Here is a 25,646-nt window from a genome sequence, read left to right as displayed (position 1 = left end):
TGCTCTCCTGCTATGTCCCTGAATGTCCCTGTCATGTGTAAAACAGCTTTTCAAGATGAGATGACATGCAGGTTCTTTGGTCAAACATGGTTAAGTCAGCATAAAGCATCCCCGCAAGTAGAAGAAGTACGTAGGGTTATAATTCTATTTCTCAACCTCTGCATCTTTCACTTTGCGACTTTAAAATGTTTTTTACTGAGTATGATTTTTGGTATAATTTCAAATAGATAGGTGGAATGCTGAAAGTTTTTCAGGAATATTTAATGAATTAGAAGGCATTTAAAAGGCAGTGGGAATCGTCCCTTAATGCAGTTCTTGCTGTACAAAGTCAGTGGGAATTTTGTCTTCGATTTCAGAGGGGACACCGTTCACATTTGCCATGGTGATGAAATGACAACTGTTTTTTCTTAATGCCAGCATTCAAATTATTAAAAACAATTCAGTTATGAATATTTGTTGTTTTCTGTTGGAAGTAAAATAGCCAGCATAATTAGAATTGCTGGAAAAACAAAGCCAAGAAAGATCTATTCCTTTTTTTTCCTTCAGTTCATTAATCCATTTGATATGCTTGCAGTATGCCCAAAATATTATCTTACTTGTGACATCTTTCATTATTAATTTGGATCACACAGGAATTGAATGGAAGTAGGTTTGCCTCTCTTCCTAGAAAGGTACTGTGGCATTTCGTATTTTTCTTTTCAATATAGTAAACTGCTGAAGATGTTACATATGTGTTTGGGGTGGCATGCCGAGATTTCTGGTACCTAAGAACACTAAGACAAGTTGGGCGAAGGGAATTTTGGCTCCTTGAAAGTTTAATAAGTTTTGGAATTGTGGTGAAATTCTGGAAGTTATGAAAATGCTCAGGTTCTGGAAGTGTTGCGGAATAGCCGACAGAATAACTTGCCATGACTTCAGTAACTGTTACAATTTGTGAGCAAAGTAATGAATAAGCTGATAAAAGATTCTGACAACCTAAAGAATTAAGGAATAGGCTTTTAATTAATACCAGTCAACTTCATTTGTGTAAGATGTGTAATGTCAAAAAATGTGATCTGATTCCTTAATTAACTGCAAAGTTTAGTTAAAAAAAAAACAGGTATGTTTGATAGAAATAACTTTTTTGCATTAAATATGATTAGACTTCTAATGATAGATGGTAAATGACCAATTCCCAGCAGTATGTGTGTGCTGAATGTGAGCCCTGTCTGTCAGCATTTACCAGTTAAAACTGAACAGTGATATTTATTTCTGAGCTTCATAGATTTTGATACTAGGCTTGATGCTAGTAAACATTTTATCAATGAGCTGGAAGTAAGTATAAAATGGCAGTCAGTGGATCCTGCAGGTGATAAAGAAAATGCCATTGTGTTACCTAATGATGAGAACAGACATGTAGAGCAGTGTAGATTTCTTCTTAATGTGAACTCATTTACACAAAGTGCATCTGAATATTAGGCATATAAATTGGAACAATATGGAGTCTACTCCACACTATTTTGAAAGGAATTACTTGGAAAAGATGTAGCAATGTTCTGGAAAAAAGCAGTGAGACGTTGGCGGCAAGAGGGCTTTGGCTACATAAAAGTAGGATTAATGAGTATGAGTAGAATGAGGATTTTACTTCTGTTTTATAGGATAGTTGATACAGTTGGACTAGACAGAGTATTGTGACTACTATCTAGAAAATGAAATCATAATTATATTAAAACACTGTTTATTCCAGTTGAGACTGCCAAAACAATGATCATTATTCAGAAACTGAGGGCAGAAAAATTAGGAATAGAAAAACAAATGGCTTTCTGACAGCAAAAACTAGTAACCACTGGGACAAACTCACAAGGATAGCAGCCAGTTCCTCATGGCTTTCAGTGACAAGTGAATATCCTTTTCTTAGCTCCCCAGAATTAAGTTACCGGCTTCAATGGGAGCAATTGGATACAATGTATTTGTTCTGTACAGGAAATCAGACTGGGTAAAATCAATGAATAAGCCTTGATTCTGTCTGCTGCAAGCTCTGAAATAATCCACAGAAGTGAAGGATATCCTTTGAGTAGGATAAAACAACATAAAATAAGCAGGTGAAGGAAATAGTTTTCCACACAACTGTTTTCACTTGTAGAAGTAATCACAAAACAAACAGCTTCAGGAGGGTTCAGTCTTGGACAAATCTGATGGGTTTAGTGTTGCTTACATTTGTTTTATCAGTCCTTCTTTTTCCCTTTTCCTTTATCTAGATTTTTTTTTTTTTTACTTTGACCAGTTTAGTGGCAGTCTTAACTTTCAGTGTTTGATGAATTCTCCCCTAAATTTCCTCCAAAACTTTTCCTCCTCTACCACTTTCTCATACATTCTTGTCCTTTGAAAGTCTTTCAGGTGTGTCTCAGTATATATAAGCTTCTTATTCCTAGCTAAGTTTTCCATGAAGCAGCTTTCAAGGGACATGTTACCATGTTATGTCTATAGTTTTAAGAACTGTAAGACCTCTGAAGAGTGAAAATAATCAGGATCTCTTCCACTATTTGCAGTGATTGTACAGAATGACTTGCCGTCTGCAAAGCCAAAGGAAAGGCTAAAATGGAATCAAAAACAACAGATGGAGAATTTATTTATTTCTTGGGTGGGGAGCTATGGCTGAAGAATAGGATTATATCAGTACATTGGCTCCACAGTCTTCTCACTACAGTAATCTGCTGCAGAAGGAGGTCGTTTCTAAAGGTGCTATTTAGCGTTAAACGCGGCAGGCCTCGGGCAGCGTGGGCCCGCATGGAGAGGCAGCGGTGGGGCTGAGACCTATTGTTTCTGTAAGTGGTTGCAGGGCTGTCCAGGTGTCCTGATTTAAAGGCTGCTCCTTGAGACAGGAAATTGTATCTTGTTCTGAGGTTTACTGTAATAAAGTACATAGTCCTGGGGGAATGTGCTGCTGGGCCCATGAATCACTTTATGGGCTGGCTGTTCTGACCTCAGCCCTGTGATTTATTCACGCCATACCGCAGCAGGAATGGCAAAAATGTAACCGGCGCATGGTCTTCCCAGCCTCCCCCTGCTCCAGCCCAGATGGGCCTTTAACCGGGAGGCTGCCATAAATTCATAAACACAGGTTTGCTCAAAGCTGGCAGTTTCACTTGTCTTGCCCAAGAGCTCTCTGCTCTGTGTCTGTTGGGGATTTGGTGGTAGGGGAATCCTTGTGCTTGTCAGGTGTTTCCTTCATAGTTTTGTAGCCTTCTAGCTGCTTGAGTTTCTTGTGTGAAGAAGGGAAAAATCTCAGTGCAGTCATGGTACTCAGCAAAAATGAGACAGCTTGGATGTGTACAAGATTTTGGCAATCCCCTTTTTCCAAGAGACCTGACTGTTTCTCAGCTCCGGATGTCACTGTTTTACAGACAGTACCACATGTACTGGTACAATTCTTTTCTTAAGTAAATAGTAGTATTTTCATTTACAGAGCTCGTTAAATGATGTGCTTTTTGTCAAACCACAAAGCATGAAGAGTAGATCCTGACTCTCAGCTCCACTCAGCCATGTTTCTGTTTCAACTGACTATAATGTTTATGTGTTTTGCAGTTAGCAGTTGTTAGTTTTAAAAATGGAACACTTTTCTTCATTGGTGGTCTTTCCCTCTCAGTTTTTAAAGATTTATTCTGCGTGAAGCATCCTTGTATTTGCCTGTAAATTCATTGGTCCATACACTTCAGAAAATGCTGAGATTTTTTGTTGTACAAAATTACCTATTTCTTAAAGATAGTTTCAGGGTTGAAAGTTGACCAATACTCTTGTGTTTGCCCTGCCTCACAGTTATTTTCTGCCCCAGTCCCCTGTGAATCTCCATTCATTCAGTGTAAATCTCCACTGTATATTCTTACCATGATTTTGCTTGTTTTAAATAGTTTAGACATTATAGGGAACTGACAGAAAGAGCCATTTTTCCTCTGGTTTTAAATAATACTGTTAAAACAAAGAAGCTGTAACCTGTAAAGCAGTCCTGTTCCTTGCAACGCACTCAAATTTCTGACTTGACTTTCTCATCCTGGAGTCAGCCTTGGATTCAAACTTAAACAGGGGAAGTTTAGATTGGATATAAGGAAGAAGTTCTTTACTGTGAGAGTGGTGAGGCACTGGAAAAGGTTGCCCAAGGAATCTGGGAATGCTCCATCCCTGGCAGTGTTCAAGGCCAGGTTGGATGGAGTCTTTGTTTAGTGTGTAGTGTCCTAGCCCATGGCAGGGGGTTGGAATTAGATGTTCTTAAGGTCCTTTCCAACCCAAACGATTCTGATTCTATGATTATGCACAACTTCTCCATAAAGTAAATAAAGCATTTTGCAATTTAGCAAGAAATTTCATTGCAAGAAATTAACCTTGCCACAAGTCTACCTAGGAAGACGCTAAATTATACTTGTTAACAATGGTACAATCCAGTTAAAGGGTAACCATATCAAAACAAGCAAGAGATACTTACAGGAAGGTATGGGAACTTCCATTTATTATAGTGTAGACAGGTTTTCGTGAAAGAAAGTCTCTGTGTGTGTTACAAGATGGTTTAAGCTTTCTTGTCTGTTTCATATCCTTGAATTGGAGTTTTTTACTTTTTCTAAGATAGTAGAGTTATATCTGTAAATGTACGTGGAATAGTTTCCTCCATAAGGCAATTTTCATGGGATTTTTGTTTAAACTATAGGAAGAGCACAGCTTCAGATTTTTCAGTTGAAAAGGTGTTGGTAGCTGGAATTTGCTAAAATGAGGTTTTTCCAGTGCCCTCTCATGTGAATGACTTGCTCTCTCACTTTCAACATGTTGCTTAAGGTTCATGTACCTTGTGACTCATTACAAAGCAGACAATAACAGCTTCCATTGAGATTGTTGAGATTCTTTTTTTTTTCATATATATAGGATTCTTTAACTCTGTACATGAAAAAAGGCTTGGTACAACAGAATGTTTAGCGTAAGTCTGGTAATAGAGTATTGTCAAGGCTCTGTTTCCGTGGTTTAGATCAGGTTTAAAAGTGTTTGCTCTGGAGCAGATTACGCATGCTCAGTCTCCTAAACTGTTTTTACAGCATACAGCTCCAGTTTCTTCTCATGAAGAGCACAGACTGGGTAGAGATAAAGCCAGAAAAGATGACAGTGGGATGCTCCCTACTTACTGTAGAATGCCAGTTGTTTTAAGCATCTGGAAAGTTGTTTATCTTCAGAGCTCATCAGAATATACTGGAGTGCCAGTTCAAACACAAATTCTGCACTAAGAGACTGCAAGTAGCAACGCCTACTTTCAGATCAGGATCTGAAAAAGGAAATTAAATGAAACCTCTCAGGCCCCTTCTGCTGCAGTTATGGAACTAAATATATACAAATTTTATCCATAGCCCCTAACACCTGCTCCATTCCTGTCCTCAACCCTTTCAACAACTTCGATTCACTTAGAAACACTTCTTTTGGCACTACTTAAGCAGCAGTCTTTGAAGCTACCAGGAGTAGGAGGCCTCAGTGCTGAATTAAACTGCTCCCATCCTGTTTTTCCCCTGATGCTGCTACTCATGGCCTTATCCAGACCCTTGGGCTTTTCTTTGGCTCCATTTACAATCCATCTCCTGGGCAGCAGTAGCAACCAGAAAAGACTGAAATACAGGTAGTAGTAGGCTTTAGTCCTAGGATAAAACAGATGTCAGCATTAGTGCTGCTGCTGTTACTACTACCAAACTCTAAGACATCCTTTGCAGAATTAATGTAAACAGTCCCATATACTGTGTCTGACCTTAGATCTTTTTAGAAAGCAAGTGGCTCTGGAAGAGAGGCTTGTACAGTTACACAAAAGACACCTCGAAAAAGAGGGAGAAGAAAATTAGGTAAGACACACGCAGGTTGGTAGTCAGACAACAAATGATGAAAGCAGTCCAACTCCAGCAAGAGAATTTGTTGAAATGTTTGTAAAAGGATAACAAAATTAAGTAGTTCCGCACGTCTGTTATGTGACATGAAACCAGATGTCGCAAGGATAATGGCAATTAATGAGAAACAGAATAATATTCACAACTGGAATGTGGGTACGAGTTGTTCAGGAAAGCTAGAAATTAAAGTACAGGTGGGTTATATTAATGATACTACTGGAGATTCTGAGGAAATAAGGTAATAGCATAAATGAAATAATAGCATTACTTTGAGTCAAAATAATGTAAAGACTATAAAAGGGTTTGTACAAAGAGTAAATGGTAGCCTGCTATGGATTTTACATGCAGAGTTGTGGTAGATGCAAATAGCAATTATAAAGTGTGTTTTTATGGGAGACATCTATTTATTGGATGCCAACCAGAGAAACTGCTGGACTTATTAACTCAGTATTTACTAGATCACCAAGAAGTAATATAGTTTACAACTTCAGGATTGTAATAACTGTTTGATGATACTAGAGAAGAAATTATCGCCAAAACCAGCTGTAGCTGTAATGACCATGAATCGAGTGCACTTATATTTAAAAAAGGAAACTATGCTAAACAAGTAAAATCTTCAATTTGAAAGTATTAAGCTGAAACATTAAGAATATTAGGTAGCAAGTGAATTGAACAGAACTCAGAGATTGAACTGTAGAGGAAGCAGGGAATTTATGTATAGCAAAAGACCAAACTGTAAAGTGTTTGCATCCCAAACAAAGGGGGAAAAGTTTAAGGAAGAGTTACAAATCTAACTGACTGTGTATCTGCATCGAAAAGGAAATTAGCAGCAGCCTTAAAAAATGATCAAGAAAGAGAGATACTTTTGGGAAGCAGAAATTACAGGAATGAAGTGAGAATTGTGAGCACTCATGCTGAATTGGACCTTCCAAAGGGAATCAACTCAAATAATAAAGCATTCTATAAGCACAGATATAAAAATATCAGGAAAGGAAATGGAACTACAGTGCACTGAGGGCAGGGCTAGGATTAGCAGTAGTATGCATATGGTCCCAAAATTAAATTAATGTCTTTGCCTTGGTTTCCAATGAGCAGACAGTTAAAACAGAAAAAAAAAGGAAAGTGTGATGATCCATCAAAAGGAGTATGCCAAGCATGGAAACAAGGCAAATGCAGAAAGAAGTGAGATGACGTATATTAACCAGAAATAGCAGTAATGATAGTCATGTAGTAAGGAGGTAGGCTGTCTATCAGCTTGTATCGTTGATTAGAGTCTAAACGTTGGATAGTTTTCTTAAAACTGTAAATCATTACTTGGGGTTTTCACATGATCGGAAACCACACTAAGACTGCAGTATCGCTGTCGTCATTTGACTGATGCAGCTGAAATTTCTTTTTACCATCTTTCACCTGGAGTCTGATTCATGAAGACATAATTAAAGACCAGTTGTTTTCACTGTAGTAATTGTGGTTGGTTGATAAGTTAGAATCAATGTGAATTCCACAATTCACTTTCCATTCTTATGTTTTGTCGGTGCTGGCTTTGGCAGCTACGGGTTTGACACTGTCACAGCATCTTGAAGAACTGCAGTTCCTCTAGGGATAAGGAACCTGTGGTCAGATTTGGTTTCTTACTGTTTATTCAGGGCTAGGATTTAATGGGATCACCAAGCTGAAGGCATATACAGTCAGTGGTGCTGACACTAGGGAGCACAGGAGGAGCCTGAAAATTGAAAGGCAGAACCATCTCTTTCAGTGAGAGCCCTGTCTTGTGTCAGCTTAAGCTGATTGAGAAACCATGTGCTAAGCTAAAGCTCAACCTGTACTTGACCATGTCACAGGAAATGAAACTAGAGCTGTTTTTCTTACAAGGTCATTTTTCAGAATCTGGTGGATGTATTCTGGTGACCTGTATTGCCTGGTTTAAAATTATACCTGAAGTTTGTGCTCTACTTGCATTACCATTAAACTGCAGATGAAGAAAGACAGCACAAGTTTCAGGACTACCTTCTCAGAAAAGCCAGCTCTGTGGAACTCCAGAGCGTTATGAGTATTTCTGTCTCTCATCCAGCTTCCACACCGAAGGCAGGTAAAACAACAAAAAGATGTCTTAAAAAAAAACAAACAACTACTACTCTTTGAAGGAACAAATCTTCTATAACGCCAGGTGCCATAACGTCAAGGTTGAAGGTTCCTTCTAACATATACCGTCTTCAATAACAGCTTGTTCACAGGCAAGCAGGTGAGGCTCATGTACTATCAGTTTAGCAGCTGTGATAAGGAGCAGCCACTTTTCCACTGGAAGAATTAATCAATAAATATAGTACAGGAAATGAGTAGTCGGTTGGAAAGGCCCTCTGTGAAAGCTTTAGATTTTTTTTCTGGACATAGTGGCAGACACGGTCTGAATCTGTACTGCAGTTCTGAGTGCTCAAAGCAGAGATGTGAGCGGGACTAGGAATTGCAAATCTTTGCCTCAGATACCAAAGTGGTGGTAAAATTAAGGCAGAAAGCTTAAGTAAAAAAAAAAGGCTAAAACATTGATGGGAATGTAGTATGTCATATCAAATATATTAGGGAAAAGACTTCAAAAAGCATTGCTTATCAGTCCTAGTAAGAAATGATGCTTCTGTGATGGTAGTCATTTAGGATGCTAGGGAAAACATGCATAGGAAAGTCTAAATATGTTACCAGTATTCATTTATTTATTTATTTTTAAACAAGGACAGCACAAGTGGTAATGCTTCCTGTGTCAGTAATTAAGATTGATTATTATCATGCCATTCATACAATGGAAAATTACAGGGGCATGCCTTTTGTGACGAGACAACTCTGTTCACAAAGAATTTACATTTTTATCTCTTGTTTTCCAGTTGTGGTCACTTGTATGTAATGACATAGAAAAGAGCAGTGAAAAGAAGTAAGAATTCAAGGTGCAGAGAGAGAGAGATAGTCACCACCATGGATCTAGCACTGTCCCAGGGGTCTGTTGTCATCATCATTGGTGGTGGGAGTTCTTCAGTCGGCATCTGAGCAGAGTGTCCCCCAAGAGTCCGTTGGCAGTGGGTATCCTCGTGGAGGCGTCCTTCTGGAGTCCCCTTGAAGGTACTCCGTGGAGTGTCTCATGGAGTTGCCTTTATGGCAATGTCTCATGGAGGGTGTCCCTCAGGGTCCATAGTAGTCATCGGCAGAGAGTGTCCTCATGGAGATGTCCTTCTGGAGTCATCCTCATGGGAATGGCTCCCTGGCAATGTATCTCTTGGTGATGTGTGTCTTGGTGATTACCTTTTCCTCTTTTGTAAAGAGCTGGGGAGAGTACCTCTGCTCTTCATGTCACATTTTACACGTTCCTGGTGGACCAGTTTCCCTGGTCTTGCAGCTGTCTCTTTGACACACATGTGTCTACAGCGATGCTTGGGATAATACCTCACACAAATCCTCAAGGTAATGGATGGAAGAGTCTTATCTCAGCTCTTTCCCACTTCTCAGGCAATGGATGGTGGAGTCCAAGTTCAGCTCCTCATTCCCTTCTCCCAGGAAATTGATATTAGAGTCTTATCTCAACTCCCACCCATCTCTGAGACAAAAGATAGGTGGATTTCCATTTCAGCTTCTCAGACCAATCTTTGAGACAATGGACAGGGGAGTCTGATTTCAGATCAGTCTCTCACAAGAGTTTAATAAGTGTGACCCACCCAAACACTGTCATTCTACCAAACTCATCAAATTACTGAATTCAGTGTCGTAACACTTATATTCTAACCTGTCACCCAAATGTCTATCTAGCTCTTGCAGTACTGCAGTACTTTATCTGAATCTCTTTGTCTGCTCGTTCTTTATGTTGTTGCCACTTCATGGGAAGGGTTTTTTTAATTCATATGCAAATACAGTTCTTATTATAATGGTGATTCACCATAGTAAAACTTAGAAATGTCTGTGATTGATAGAAAAGGATTAAACACTTTCATAAGCATTTTCTGTAGGTCTTTGAGTACAGCAGTGGACAAAAAAGAGACAACTGAAGCAAGTACTATGCAAGTATCAGCTCTTTCCTTCTGTGATTGCAGATGCCCTTACTACCGGAGTGAGTAAATAGTTTGCGAAACAGCAGAGCCTTTGCAGTTTGAAACCTTGTGTATTAAAGGCATAACAGCCAAAATTGCACCTTACCTCAGTATGCCAGGTTGAGAACTTTGTCAGTCAGTCATCTGTCAGGAAAGAGCCACAGTCTCTATTGAAGGAACTGACTGGATTACCCTGAGCTTGTAGCTAGCTGAGCTCTCCAAATTTGTGTCATTTATGTTGCTTTAAATGTTGTCGTTTAATGCCAGTCAGAAGGAAAATAGAATTGATCCCTATAATGAAACTAGGCCTGACAAAGTTAGCCCAGTTCCTAAGTGACATTAAAATTGAAGCTGCTGCTGATCTCAGTATTGCTTTTATAATTTTTCATCCATAGTTTCAGAAACGCTCCACATAAGACAAAACCTCATAATTTGAAATAAAATTATATAGAAAAATGTACCATTTCTACATGGAATTTGTTCTCGCTGTCATATCTAAACATATTATTTTAATGAATATGTATAGGTTTTATGTTTTGAAGTATCATTAGTTCAGCACTGTTTGTATCCTGTTACTCTTTCTAATTACACAGCTGATAAATATTCCAGCATTATGATCCTGAGAACTGTGCTACAAACTACAAAACTGCTTTTAAAAATTTGTTTTCTGTTATGTTTTACCAAAAGGATCCCTCTCCTTTACTAGGACGGAGTTATGAAGGAATTACATATTTTCCTGAAACCAGGGATGTAGGGAACCATTTGAAGACATCTTGATTCTATTAGTATTTGTAATCCAGTGGAAAAACTTGACTACCCTGGTAATTAAAACATTTTTAGAGTTGTGGATGAACCTTTTTTATTACAACTTACTGGACTTACCCTGCTAGAGCTTATTATGCAGGAATACAGAGTATTAGTTCTGCAGTGCTGAGGGTTACTGAGTAGTTATAAAGTCTTATTTCCCCATATGCAAAAATGTGGTTTGCCAAAGAGGAATGAAACAAGACTGGTGCCTGCAGTACTCCAGGAAGATAAGTTACGGTTTTTACTACACTGCACACAAAGTGCAGTGCTAATGGGACTCAGTAACTGAATCTGTATGAGCTGTAGTTCCTTATTTTCTAAGTTTATTCGAGTACTTGGTCACTCAAACTTTCAAATCCCTTATTTATCCTCACCTAAGCCCATACAAGAAGTCTCATCTGTACTATGTCTTTTCCTAGGGCCTCTGTAAGGAGTTGTATGAGATGCTAGCACCTGCCACTTTTGCTAGAATCCCTGCAGCTGAAGTGTTCTTTAAGAAAAATATTGTTCAGCATCTGAAGTTTAATGCTATACAATTTTTTAAGCCCTTTCTTCTCTACTACAAAAAAGATTTAGAAAATACTGCTTGCTGGATGCCTTCTGTTTCTGCAGTTTGCCGTATGTGTAATATGTAGTTGTATACTAGTACATTGTTCTGATTTTTAAGCTTTCATTAAAAAAGAAAAGAAAAAAGACTGTTTCTGTGGTTGAGGGACATTCTTAAAGCTTTGCCTTCCTTCAAATCAAGCTGCAATTTAAACTGTTGCTATCTCCAATTATCTTCCCAAAATCTGACATTTCCATTCACGATCTGAAGGTGATGTGCCTTTGCACACTCTTCTTTTTTTTGTGCTGACAAAAACATTAGGATGGCCATTAAATGCAGCAGGACAACTTCTGTGTATGAGTAGCTTCAGCAAAACTCTAGCAATTGTTGGGAGTGACTGAGGGGATGAACAGAGATCATTCATCATGAATGCTTCGAAGGCTGACAATATTTGGTATCACAAGAATTCGGTCATGGCAATTTTCAGTGGCTTCTTGGCTTCGCAGTCATCACTGTCTTCCATAAGACATTTCAATCCTCTGGGTCCATTATTGTCCCAGGGTTGAAGTCATTCATTATCATTATGTCCTTGTCATCAGCTATAAGAACTCTCAGTCCCAGCTGAACTGCAAAAAGAATGGAGGAGACTGTAGATGAATCAGAAGTATGCCAGAGGCAGTTCTACTGCCACAAACTATTCTGCAGCCATCTGTTTTAAAAAAGGCAAAACCCATCTTTCTTAGCATTTTTTTTAAGACTGCAAACAGAGTGAATAATACTGATATTTATCTTCAGATTTTATTCACCATTATCCATATACCACCTACTGGTCTTGATACCTCTCCAGACTGTAGTGATCATGATCCACATTCAGTGAAAGGCCTCAGCATGAATTAAAAAAAATAAATAAATCATCTGCTTTTTGTCCAGTTCAGGCTTAATCCTGAATCTCTTTTCACTAGATTTTCTACAGTGTTGCCATTTAAGTTTTCGCTTAGCAATATTCAGTCTGGTTTACCCTGCTTACCTCTTGTTAGCTGCTATCCAGCTCAGTTCAGGCTACAGAACCTGCACAGATTGAGAGATAAATAGGCAGTTTCCCCCTTGCTGAGTTGCTGTTGCCACAGATACACTACTACCACCAGTATCTGAAATATCTGAACTAACATAAGTGTGCTATGTTTATGTAGCAGCTCAGACGTTAGCTAGCCTTTTAAAAGATCAACCATCTTGGGCTGTGAAGCAAGCACATGCTGTGCCTGCCTTTTAGAACATTTCAGGGCCTTTGATCTTGTGAACTGAAGACACAGTTTGCTGAAGAAGCTGTGCATGTACCACTGACTGTTACCTGAACCAGAGCTGGGCCTCTTAAGATTCCCTGCAACACTCCTGACAGGTTTGTTCATGTGCATCATTCGCACAGCAGCCCATTGTCTCCTTCTTGCCACCTCACCTGTCTTACAGCATGTTCTTTTGGTCTCCCTGGGGATAACAGCTCTCAAGAAGTGAAACCGGTCAGTTTTATAGTGCTCTTTAATCACAAAAATTGTGTTTTGCTTGCTGATATTTGCTTTTTGTGGTCTTTAGAATAATTTTAGCAATTCCAAGCTCTGTTGAGAACAGCGTGTGCCATTTAAGTGCTCTAGCCACTCAAGCCTTGGAAGGCAGATGCAGGGACTTTGAGAATTAAGACCTTAGGCCCAGTGTAGGAGAGGATCTGGTTCGAGACCATATTAGGAACCTGTATGTGCACAAGTCATGGGACCTAATGAAATCCATCCACGGGTCCTGAAGGAGCTGGCGAATGAAATTGCTAAGCCACTGTCCATCATATTTGAGGAATCATGGCAGTCAGGTGAAGTTCCTGACACCTGGAAAAAGGGAAATATAACCCCCATTTTCAAGAAGGGGAAAATGGATGACCCAGGGAATTACAGACCAGTCAGTCTCACCTCTGTGCCTGGCAAAATCTTGGAGCAGATTCTCCTGGAAGGCATGCTAAGGCACATGAAAATCAACAAGGTGCTTGGTGACAGCCAGCATGGCTTCACTAAGGGGAAATCCTGCCTGACCAATTTGGTGCCTTTCTATGATGAACAGAGTCAAAGCAGCTGACATCATCTTCCTCAACTTGTGCAAAGCGTTTGATGCTGTCCCACATGACATCCTTGTCTCTAAACTGGAGAGACATCAATTTGATGGATGGACCGCTTGGTGGATAAAGAATGGCTAGATATCACATGCAAAGAGTCGTAGTCAATGGCTCAATGTCCACCTGGAGACGTGTTCAAACTCCGTCTTATTTCAGTTCCAGAAAACAGTCAGAAAGCCACAGCAGCTTTCACCCCTCTACTTGACCAGCATCTCTTTCTTACACATGATGTAACACTGAAATTTTGGATAATTGGTTAAGGCATGGTGGTGAAGATTATTCAGCAAAAAATAAGTAATAGGCGGTTCTCCGTATCTCATAGTCCTGATCCTGGAGTTTTCACTTAAGAAGTAGAGATGGGCAACAGAGGATTTGATTGCGGAAGATATGATTTGCGTGTTATTTGAGGCACCTCCAATTTCCATACCAGAGTAATAGCTATATAGATACTGTTACAGAGATATTCTTGGCTCTGGTCCTGAATCATCAGCAAGGATTGTGGGTTTACTATTAAAAGAATAAGTGTTTCTTTAGAATCAAAACAGATTACTCTAAAGAAAGTGAAAATGACCAGAGCTCCAAGCCAGCCTGGTTTTCCCAGGATTACGATAGCTGGAAAAAAAGCAGAGGTCATGGATCATGTTCTGTCACTTCACTCTATTGATATTTTTCATGTTTCAGGCATACATCCAAAATTGAATACTGTTCCATAGAGCAAAAGCAACTCAAACAAAGTGGCAATAATAATGCACCCGTTATCAATTGTTCCCACACCTACAATTTTAACACTGTAACTAGGAATCTGATGTGCACCTTTTCCTTTCTTCTACTCTGTCTCCATTAAGTCATCGTAATCTTTGTGTTTCTTCATAGCATAAATGTCTTTAGACTATCTTTTGATATTCTTCTAAAAAAAAAAATGCCTAAATCAGTGGTATCATGTCTTGAAAGACAAGGAATAATATAAGGTGCTAGTTTTTCTAGATACAATCTAAGCAGGATCCAAGTACTTTCTAAACTGGATGTGTCACATTTTTTGTATGCTGGTAGTCTGCATAAAGCAAGCTTGCTCTCTTAGCATGTACAAGAAACACCTGTATAAATGCAGAGATGATTTCCACTCGCAGCAAGTTCATTGTGTAAGTCCGTTCTGCTGTCAGATGGTCAGTAATTTTGTCTGTTGAAACACACCTTTTCCTCTTGGAATACGTGGTTCTTTCACATTTTTTGATTATGATGTATGGCTTCAGTTGAGATCCTGATAATAGCAAACTTCTGTGTATGGTAGCTTCAGCAAAACTCTAGCAATCGTTGGAGTGACTGAGGGGATGAACAGAGATCATATCTTAGCAGTTGGGTTTTTATGCTCTAGTTAATTCTCCAGTGCAGTGATAGAGGTCTTTAATTGTCATAAATATTTCCAAAAGTTCAGTCACTGACTGGGATCAGAAGAAAGCCACATCATGTGTTACCCTCTTCTCACCTAAACCTGAAATGTGTAAGAAAAAGTTGTTCTTCCATCCCAGCTGTCACTCATCTGAAAGTGATCATGGACTTTCTCAGCACTGAGTTCATTTTCATCCATTGTCTTAACAAAATTTCACACCTTCCAAGTGAAAGCAGTATTTCTTTTTTTTATTTTTTTTACACCTGTAAAAAATAGCAAGAGCTTTTCAAATGTGGTGTCTCACCTCTTCAACTCTCAAAGAGAAACCTCATAACCTGGTGTTTTCAGCTCTGGGCCTGTGGAGGCAGCATGCCTTTTGCATAACTCCACAGGCAAAAGTGCTGTGCTGGCTGTTGCTGAGCTGAGTTAAAACGTTGTAGCCCTGAGCTGCTTCTCAGAGACTACTGTCTTCTCTGCACGTGTCCCATTCTATTGAAATAATGTGTTGAGGTGGTTTTTTTTTAAGGCAAAACAGTATTGGTCAGATTTTTAGAGCAAGGTCAAGAAGGAAATATATGTGCGGTTATTCTTACAGATTGAAGAGATTACTTAATAAGTAGCCTAGAACAGGAAGTTGTCAAGTTGAGCAGCAGGTATGGATCTCCCTGCACATTTGATCTAAATACTGAAGTACTGAAGCTATTTCACTTTCCATCCTCAGAAACATTGCAATAGTAAATGCATCTTTTCATGCTCACCAAATTTGTAAATTTTTCAGGACTTTAACAGGTAAACATTTCTGTACTCCAGTGGTACCAGTCCTTTTCCTTTTCAAGCCTTCAGTTTAAAAGTCCAGTACATTGCATGCATTTGTTTAAAACACCAATATTAAATAAACGCACTGACATCTGTCCTGTTCTCCTCTATTTTCTTGTTCATGTATTCTTTCACATGGAGCTCAGTGAGTACTTTTGGAGCAAGTATTTTTATTTTAGCCACAATTAGAATTTCCTAACTAAGGTTAAGTTAAATTGTTTAGAAGGAAGACACGAAGAAAAAAACAAAGCTATTTTGCTACAAATAAAGTCTGCTCAAGGAGTGGTAACAAGTGAATTATAAAAAAGCTGTTTTATTGTCACTGCCACCCTCAACAGTTTGCCAGTGTGATCCTAAGTAACCAGATTGTGATAGGTCTTTATTAAAAAAGATCTTGACAACAAGCAGATGTATTGGTATCATTAAAAGCAATCTTAATATTTTACATTAAGCTTTATAACTTTTCTTGCATCTTTAATAGAAGACTGTGGCGGCAGTGTTATTAACATAATAATTGCTATTGGCATAATTAGCAGATTTGTTGTAACACATCTGATTGTTTTTAGAAAACCATTCTCTGGAGTCAGCAATATTAATATGCTTTTGCTTGTAAACTAGGGCAGGTAAAAATTTGGATTATTTGGAAATTCGGCATTTTTACTATTTTGGCATTTGCGACTAATTTTTTTAATGAAAAGTAGGTAGGAAATCAGTAGCATTCAGAGTTTGTTTTTCATCATCACTTCTGCATGATGCCTTCTTTCACATTGCCATAAATGTTTAGGACCTCATTTTCTCTGCAAGGTAATGAGAGGTGGGACAAGCCACCCTTATGGGGCAGTAAGGGGTTTTTTTTATGTCCAGATGCACATCCTGATTTGGCCACACCATCTAAAGATGAGAATTAAGGTCAGAGGACAGAAACAGATGTTTTCCTGCCATAGAGCAATCCTTTGAGTTCGTTTTAGAACTGCTGTTTTATGATCAGGGCTATTGTCTTCATCTCCTCTCTAGCCAGTATCCATAAAATGTTTCTGAATTCTATTTTTAAGTTTTTGCTATTGGGAGAGATAATGGCATCGTTGTCTTTCTACATCTAGTTATTACAGTGTTTGAGTCTCAAGATCTTGCTCAAGATCAAGAAGAAAATGTTTGTTCTTACACCATTTCCACAAGGCTGCAAAAGATTTGTGATGAGGGCTGGCCTACTTTTGTCTTAGTCAGGACATGTATCCAGCAAGCTCATTATATTGGTTACTCACAAGAAAAGTCAAAGAATAGCTCAATCATCCTTGAAGGCATCTATTTCAACATTTGTCATGTAGAACAAAAGAGTCTGTGTCATCATCTCCTTCTGGGAGTACACTGTATTGTTAAGTGATTTGAGTAAACTTCTCACATGCCACCTTCCTTCTAAATAGCTGCATGAATAGGCAGTATAAGCTAATATAATTTAACACAGAAGTCGTGTCATTAGTCTATTATTTGCGCATGCATTTTCAAATTCCCTTCTGGAAATGTATAGAACATTACAAAGAATGAAAATTTTCAGCCAAAGTAATAATACATGGTAGTTACTAAAAACTGAGAAGCTGAGTGCAGAATAATAACATATCATCACATGTTTTTCTTACCCTGTGGGCAATAATTTGGCATCAGTGCAGTCATTTAGGGGTAGGCGGATAGGTCCTGGCTTCCTGCTCCACCAACATAGAACCATGACAAACATTTATTACTGCTCTTCAGAGTTGCATGCTGCTATGACATGTATGGTATATTCAACTCTTTGTAAAGGCTTCCTCTGAGTTTTGCAGGATAGTAATGTATTTATATGGTCTTTTTTCAGACAAGAAGCCCTCCTTGCTGCCATTAGTGAAAAAGATGCCAATATTGCTCTACTAGAACTCTCATCCTCTAAGAAGAAGACCCAAGATGAAGTGGCTGCACTGAAACGAGAGAAGGACCGTCTTGTGCAACAGCTCAAGCAGCAGGTGGGTAGGGGGGTACTATGAAAGAAAGCAGTTAATAATCTGGTGTGAGATTATTACTTTGATTTATGGAACTAATAATGTGTAATCCTCTCAAAGGTTGGGATAGAAAGTGTATAAATAACAATTTCAAACTAACTGCTGATCATGAAGCCTGCTTAGAACGTGGGGGGAAAGAAGAATCCTCATTGGTGGGGGAAGTTCCTTTGTGTCACTTGCCTGAGTAGTAAATGTGTGGTAGAATGTATAGGGAACTGTGAATGAAAGAAACATTGGTTATTAGCTTCTACAGTTATAAATAACCACAGATTCAGGGAAATGTAGTGATACTTCTCTTGGTGGTCTGGATTTGCCTTGTCAGGGAAGAAAATTCTCATTGCTGTAAAGCTCAAATATGAATGTGTTACTTCACACAGTCTCTACTGTGATTTCAAATCTGTGACAAGAGCACCATATGGGAATGCTAGCTACTAGAGTGGAATTTGGGAAGTCTTGTACTTCTGAGGAGATTGGCCCTTTCCTATTTCTGGCCTCTCCGATTTCTAGGATCTTTTTGTGTTGGCATAACAATAAGAAAAAATGTGTTTCTATTCAAGCATTTAATATTGGGTTTCAGAGAGAATGCGGTGTGAAATATACATTGCCAGTAAAACACAGAGCAGGCAAAAGGCATCCCTGGCAATAAGAAATTTAAGATCTGAAAAATCTATGTAGATACCTCACTTCATCAGTTCTGCTGTTTTTTCTGATTTATTCTTTTGCCACATTCCCTGCAATAGCACGTAAGCTGCTGCCAATCCGGTATCAACTTCTCTAGTGCCATCATTTCCATCTTCATAAAATTTTATGGGCAACATTTCATCTGTCAATCAGTTTATTTCTGTTGCTGTCAAAGACAGTAAGACAAAACTAGTTTGCTTTCTGATAAGGGATTTCTCTGCTCCTTCCTTGGGAAACACAACTAGTTTATGTGGATGGCCATGGATTTTTAAGATAACAGTTATTTAAATTTAATTTACAAACAGCAATTATGATTATTATACCAGCTTCAAAACAAGCAAGAAGTATAGTTTACAGTCTTGTATTATTTACTGTTGAGCAACAGTTGTAATTACTTTCACTTGTCAGCCAGATGATCTCCTACAGGATTCAGAAGTGGCCACAGCAATAGAAAGTACTCATTTTCTTCATGTAATTGTCTGTAGGTGTAGTAGTTAATGTACATTACCACTAATTCCAAGGGAAATTGGAACTTTATTGTCATCTCTTGTTATCCTAAGTTTAAATTCCAGCATTTCATGCCTCTTAACCTTTCCCAGTTTCCTTTTGATTATCCTTTGTGGGTAGATAGAACAATCTAGTGATTTGTGGTGGTTTTTTTTCTGCTGAAAAATTGTGATATTTGATTTATCCATTAAGATTGTGGTTATCTTTAATGATTAGGTTTCAGTTAGGTGATTTTTTTTAAGTTGTAGGTCATGTCATTATTGTTCAGTGTTAATAAGTCTTAAAATACCATATTCTATTCCTAAAAAGACACAGACATTTCCTTGATGCCCATTCCAAGTGCTTTTCTGTATAGCTGTGTGGTACTTGATTTACCAAATAAACTAAAATTGCGCAGGAGATTAATTTGAAATTGATGTTTTGTTTTTTTTTAAATAAAGAAGCATTAGTCCTTTTTCAAAAAATTCATTGGAATATCCAAATGCTTTTGAAGTTTCTGGTTCCAAAACTGCCATCAGCTATAAAGACTTATCATGTTTAAGGTTGTTTAATACAGTCATCTTAGAAAAAGAAGAAAGCAGAAAGTAACTGCACACATCTGTGCTACGAGTAGTATAAATACAAGCCATATATAAGTAGTGTAAATATAAATATAAAATCAGAGATAATGAGGCTGCAAGGTATTCTCCAGTACATTCCCAATCCCCAAGGCAGAATATATGTTTATATATAAACAGTCTAAACTATATTTAAACCATAACTGAGAAATATTTTTTTGGCCTAAGAGGGATTTGGACATATCCTCCCTAAAATCAGTCCTACACCTTAAGGATGCATCTTCTTTCATCTTTTTGTGTGTGCAGCTTTCAACACGTTGAAAGAAAAACTCCTCAAAGTTACTCATTATGGGACAATAATACCAACTGTTTTAAGTTGCAGGGGCTCCCAAATCACTTTTTTTTCTTGAGTATTAGTAGTTTTGAAACATACCTTTTCTGCATCAATTCAAATCATACCAACTTTGACAGCTCCAGAAATATGAGATAGCTCAGAAGAGAAGGCTATGAGATTTTGCAGAATCTTCATTACTGATATAGTCAAAGCAAATCTCATTTTTCCACACGCTTTGCAAGTAACCTCTGTACTTGGCCCCTGTGGTCCTCCTCAGTTATTACAGGTCACCAGCCCTATATTTTCCAACAAAACAACTGAGCTGATTCATCAGTTTGTTTTCTCTACATGGACCCTTTTCTACATCTTGGGAACAAAGGTCTGTCTGTGTTTACCAGCACCACAAGACTATGCAGCATTTCAGGAACTTCTGAAAAGTTGAACTGTAATTCCTAAATTTATAGTAGAAATTGTGAACAAAAAATCTTTCAGATTTGCAGATGCATTGAACACAGCTGTTTGAGAAAGGCAAGTAATGCCAGTTAATCAAGATGTTCTGGAAGACTTCAAAAAGCAGTTCTGGAACCTAAAAGGTTTATTCAACCATTCACATTCAGAGCTGGGATCCTGACCTCAGGAATTCCTTCCCTCTGCCTTTAACATTTTTTCAGAGCTGTTGAGCTCCCTGATAAGTATTTGGTACTTCAGTCCATCCCGTTTCTAGGAAATTCTTAGACTTTGTGGTGGGAAAGCAGCTCTTTCAGTTGGCTTGCAGGCACTTGACTAAAAGATTCCTGTTTCCATGTACATAGAATGCAAACAGAAATGCTGAGCAATATTGGAAGGAGGTGTTTATGTGAAGAGTTACGCATGCTGTGGTAGGCACCATATTCCTGATTGCTGAATCTCACTGCAAACTGGAAAGGGCCTCTGACCAAGATAATGCTTTAAGAAAGCAGTTTTCTGACTACACAGCAATAGCAAGTGTGGACGGATCCAAGTGTGTATGACAGGATTCAGATTGTGCCTTTTCATGGCTTGTGCTGGTTGTCATTGAGTTGCTACAATAGCTACCACTGCAGACTGACTCACTGTTGATTTATCTTTCTTAGGGTGTGGAAGGATACAACTAACTCTCTCCAATAACAAAAACCCATTCTACCCATGAGCCTCAATTTACTGCTTAAAAAAAAATAAATCCAGTTTCTTCAGCCCTGAAATTTCAAGTGATTCTTATTTATTTAAAAATATTGGTGAAGACATGGATTCACCAAGGAAAGGTTGTACAGATTCTGAAGGACTCTGCAGTTATTCTGTGCTTTAACTCTCCTTTCTCCCTTCCGAACACTGTCACATTCTTGGTCACTTGCACAGGCAGGGTATTACTGCGAAAGACAGGGAAGGAGTCCTGCCAAAGATATTTTGCTTCTTTAATTTCTTTAAGTATGTGTATTAAAGTTTGGATGAAGAGAGGCATTTTGGAAAGAGGATATGGCATCAATGTTGTTTTAATTTAGAGTTTCTAGGCTCTGAATTGCAGGAATGTGCCTCAATATAGAGACCATTTCCTAATGAGGCACTCAGCATTGACCAGGCTTTCCAGTAAATGGAGCTGCCTGTTTCATATTGGTTGTCAGTTTGTATGAGGGATTTCCTCTATCATCGGAAAGGCAGTCCAATTGCAGGGCGAAGGTCACCAGCTAATGTGGTCCCAATTTACTTCCTTCCCAGAGTACTTTGTCTCCATGAGTATTCATGGAGAAGCAGTGGTTGGGAGGCTGCTGCACCAGAGGGGGCCAGGGCTGATGCAAAAGAACGGAGCTGAAGGTTGTCTAATACAGACCAGATGTAGAGTGGCAAGCGCCAGCCAGCGTGCTTGGATTATACGCCATAGAGAAGCCCCCATGATGTGTGTCACTGGAATTGACAGAGACCCAAGGAGCTTTGGCCTGCTTAGTGGCATAACATCCACTGCTCATCTGTTAGAAAGTGGCCTGTTTGCCATTTATTCCTTGCCTTGTCAAGCTAAGTTTTAACGATCAGGGTATACTTACTGTAACAGAGTGAAGCGCTACTCTGCTGCTTTGAGTTGTAAAGGGAAGGCATATCCGAATAGGCTGAGGTTTCCTCTCTGTGGGCTTTCATTCTTAAGCACTTGGGGTTTTCTAGTAGGGGATGTTTGGAGCAAAGCTTGCCATTTTCAGTGTTTTTCTACAGTGTATAGCACAGTGGGGGCATTGCTTGCCCAATGTCTCTAGGCACTACTATGCCATAAACATGAAGTAATAGTGCTGAAATTTTCAGGAGCCTCAGAACCATATCAGTGTGCTTTCTGGGAGAGCTGGAAGTATTATGAAATTGAATTGTTTGTAAATCGCTGTATTCACTTGTATTATTATATAATCTTTCATAATTATTCACGATTCTTTTATAATACACTGTAGCAAAAATTTTGAGTAACTAGCTTGCTTCAGTGTTATTGATTAAAGATTTTCATTTTAAGTGATGTTACTCTGGGTTAGATTAGTACTGTAATTAATAATAAGAGTAATATTCTTATTATGCTGTATTTTCCAAAATAAAAGTAGTTTCAGATCAGTTCCTCAGTCTTTCAAGAATCTATTAAGCTCTTAGCCTATACTTTAGCACACTCACTAAACCACCCAGCTTAAGCTTTCTCCACATATTTCATAAATATGTATTTTCTTTTATTTTCATCAGATATTTTGTTACCTGTTTTCCTCACATTGTTAATGAAAATACTGAATAGTACTGGGTTCAGGACAGAGCTCCATGTAACCCACTTGATTTATTCAGTTATACCTGTAATCAGTTCTTAAAGACTATTAATGAGGGAGACCTTCAGTCTTGGGAAGTCTTTTCTATGGCTCATTTGTCTTTATCATTATGATGTCAACCTCACTGCAATCTAAGGTCATTATAGCTTTTTCTATCTGTTACGGATGTGGGGAAAAAAAAGACTATTTCTCTACACTTTTTAACAGATGTTTTGATTTACACTGGGGTGTCTCCTCTGTGTTATTCTCTAAACTGGGCAGTCTCAGTCCTTCCAGTTTTCATGTGTCTTGTTTTCAAGATACCTGATCATTCCAGATGTTTTTTCTTAGATTTTATTTGATTTGTCTTTTTATTTCTCCGAGCACGAAACTGGACAAAGCTGAAAATGAGGCCTTTCCTTAGCTGAGGTTGTTCATGTCATGAGAGAGTGTGAGAAACCTTAATGATGGAGTCTTGCAAAACCTCACCAGTTCCCACAGATTTCCATAAAAAAACATTAATAGCTTTCATTATAGTAGATAAACTCTTCCTAGTATTGTATAGTACAGTCAAAGCTGGAGAATTTGAAGACATGATTTTTTTTTTTGACTACCGTCTCAATTGTTCTTTTCTGACCTGAAAGGATATTCTGTGAGTATTGAAATAAATTTTGTTAGCCCCTGTGTACAGTTTTAGCAAAGACTGGCACAGAAGGTGCATGAGCACGTTGAGTTTTTTGGCTTTATTTTTTTGATGGCTTGCACTTTTAACTGAGTAGAAGATCAACCTTTGTCTTCAGTTTCCTTTTCATTCTAAAGTACAACACTAATGTCTACTTTTTGTCCCTTAGTAATTCTATTTCATATGGTCCCTCACCTTTCCTTTTGTTGCCATATACACTCTCACTGCTCACTTACCTTAGTGAAAAGAGCTTCTTTCTATTTTCGTGAAGGGAGATGAGAAACCTCATGCTATTGAAAGTATGGCTTACATAGTCAGCTTGCTTGCCATTCAGAGGAATCTTTAACGCCTGTCATTCCTTTCTACTTCTATATCCTCATCATAGAATCATAGAATAGTTAGGGTTGGAAAGGACCTTAAGATCATCAATTCCAACCCCCCTGCCATGGGCAGGGACATCTCACACTAAACCATATCACCCAAGGCCTCGTCCAACCCGGTCTCTAACATTGCCAGGGATGGAGCATTCACAACCTCCCTGGGCAACCTATTCCAGTGCCTCACCACCCTAACAGGAAAGAATTTCCTCCTTATATCCAATCTAAACTTCCCCTGTTTAAGTTTTAATGCGTTACCCCTTGTCCTGTCACTACAGTCCCTAATGAAGAGTCCCTCCCCAGCATCCCTATAGGCCCCCTTCAGATACTGGAAGGCTGCTAGGAGGTCTCCACACAGCCTTCTCTTCTCCAGGCTGAACAGCCCCAACTTCCTCAGCCTGTCTTCATACAGGAAGTGCTCCAGTCCCCTGATCATCCTCGTGGCCCTTCTCTGGACTTGTTCCAACAGTTCCATGTCCTTTTTATGTTGAGGACAGCAGAACTGTACACAGTACTCCAAGTGAGGTCTCACGAGAGCAGAGTAAAGGGGCAGGATCACCTCCTTTGACCTGCTGGTCACGCTCCTTTTGATGCAGCCCAGGATACGGTTGGCTTTCTGGGCTGCGAACGTACACTGAAGCTGACTCATGTTCATTTTCTCATCTACCAGCACCCCCAAGTCCTTCTCCACAGGGCTGCTCTGAATCTCTTCTCTGCCCAACCTGTAGCTGTGCCTGGGATTGCTCTGACCCCAGGTGTAGGACCTTGCACTTGGCATGGTTAAACTTCCTGATCATGATCATACCTTCCTTTGTGGGGGAGCATGAATTTGAGAGACTGTTATTTACCATTCTCATAAATCGAGAAGAATTATTTGGCAATGACTAGTAGTCTTAATAGTTAGCTTTTGTGCAGTATTTAATATATATTTCATCTAGCCATGTAAGTCCCAAAGCTCTTTGTTCTATGCCTCTTTGTGCTTCTTCCCTGCAAAGATTTTGGCTGGCTTTCCTCATGAGGCCAAGGTACAGCAAAGATTTGTTTCTCGAGTAAATGTGGTTCATGGGATCATGAGGAAGAGGAAAGAATTTTAGATTCCATAATAGCTTCTCCCCCCAAAAATGCTATTTTTCCACTGTTAGTTGTTTCCCTGGAAACCCCACACACTGACACCTGACACTTCTCTGCTGTTAACTTTTCCAAAGTGAGTTCCACTGGTTGGAGTCATTTTCTCTTTGTAACAGGAGAATGTAGAACAGGTCAAAGGAGACTGACAGGCAGGCGTTTTCCTCTTACTGCTGTCAAGCAGTATCAGCATGACCACACTTCTGGCAGGTTTTATTACCACCCTGCCTGATGAAATAATACAGATTCTGCAAGGCATGCGGTTAGTCATTGCTTTGCCTTAGCTGCCCTGATTTGAAACTGTATCTGATGAAAGTGATTACCCTGTTAGAAAATTATATTCTTCTTCAGGTGATATGGATACAATCACTGCAGATGATTACTGAATGTTGTGCTGTTTCTGTGACAAAACTACCATTGTTCTGTGAGAGCACCTGAGAGGCCGTAGCGGTTTGATGGTGCCCATTGAAGTTTAGTGCTTGGAGGTACCTCTCAAACCACTGGCAGAAGGAGATTTAGGAAGCCTAGGAAGATATGTGAAAGTTGTTCATGTGTGGTGGTGTTGGCTTCTGTATAGCTGAGAAAATTAAGTAAAAATGTTTGAAACAAGTGATGAGATTCGCAGTACTTGGATCCATCTTTGTTTATTGGTCTCTTCACCCACATACTTGCATTAGCAAGAGTGGAAATAGATGCAGAAGTGGCGGAAGAAAAGCTATTTGATAAGAAAGTCAAGAACAAATAGATGAGTTTGAAAGGGACTTGCATATCAGAGGTTCCTGCATGTAGGGGGTGGTACAGAATTGTGTTATTCTCTGAATGCCAGATCAAACTATTTGAAACAGCAGAAGAGTAATACACTTTGCCAAGGATATTTTCAAGGAATAATGAAGCATTTTTATAACTATTGTCACTTATAATGGA

At 38.9% G+C, this 25,646-nt stretch overlaps 1 protein-coding gene across 3 annotated transcripts in view; it reads left to right on the top strand.

Annotated features, from left to right (window-relative positions):
* ERC1 (ELKS/RAB6-interacting/CAST family member 1) overlaps positions 1-25,646 on the top strand; it is a 290,910-nt gene that overhangs the window by 218,771 nt on the left and 46,493 nt on the right. For all 3 annotated transcript variants that reach the window (XM_057428028.1, XM_057428027.1, XM_057428029.1), the window contains one exon: positions 17,502-17,646. In XM_057428028.1, coding sequence (XP_057284011.1) covers positions 17,502-17,646 — 145 coding nt within the window. The remainder of the gene's footprint in view (positions 1-17,501; positions 17,647-25,646) is intronic.

This window comes from Pezoporus wallicus, unplaced genomic scaffold (assembly GCF_028554395.1).
Source record: "Pezoporus wallicus isolate ANWC-B61680 ecotype Strahan unplaced genomic scaffold, APGP_CSIRO_Pwel_v1 contig_2908, whole genome shotgun sequence".
NCBI classification, from domain to species: domain Eukaryota; kingdom Metazoa; phylum Chordata; class Aves; order Psittaciformes; family Psittacidae; genus Pezoporus; species Pezoporus wallicus.
Note: the sequence above shows the minus strand (reverse complement) of the source record. Positions and strands in the feature narration are given on the sequence as shown.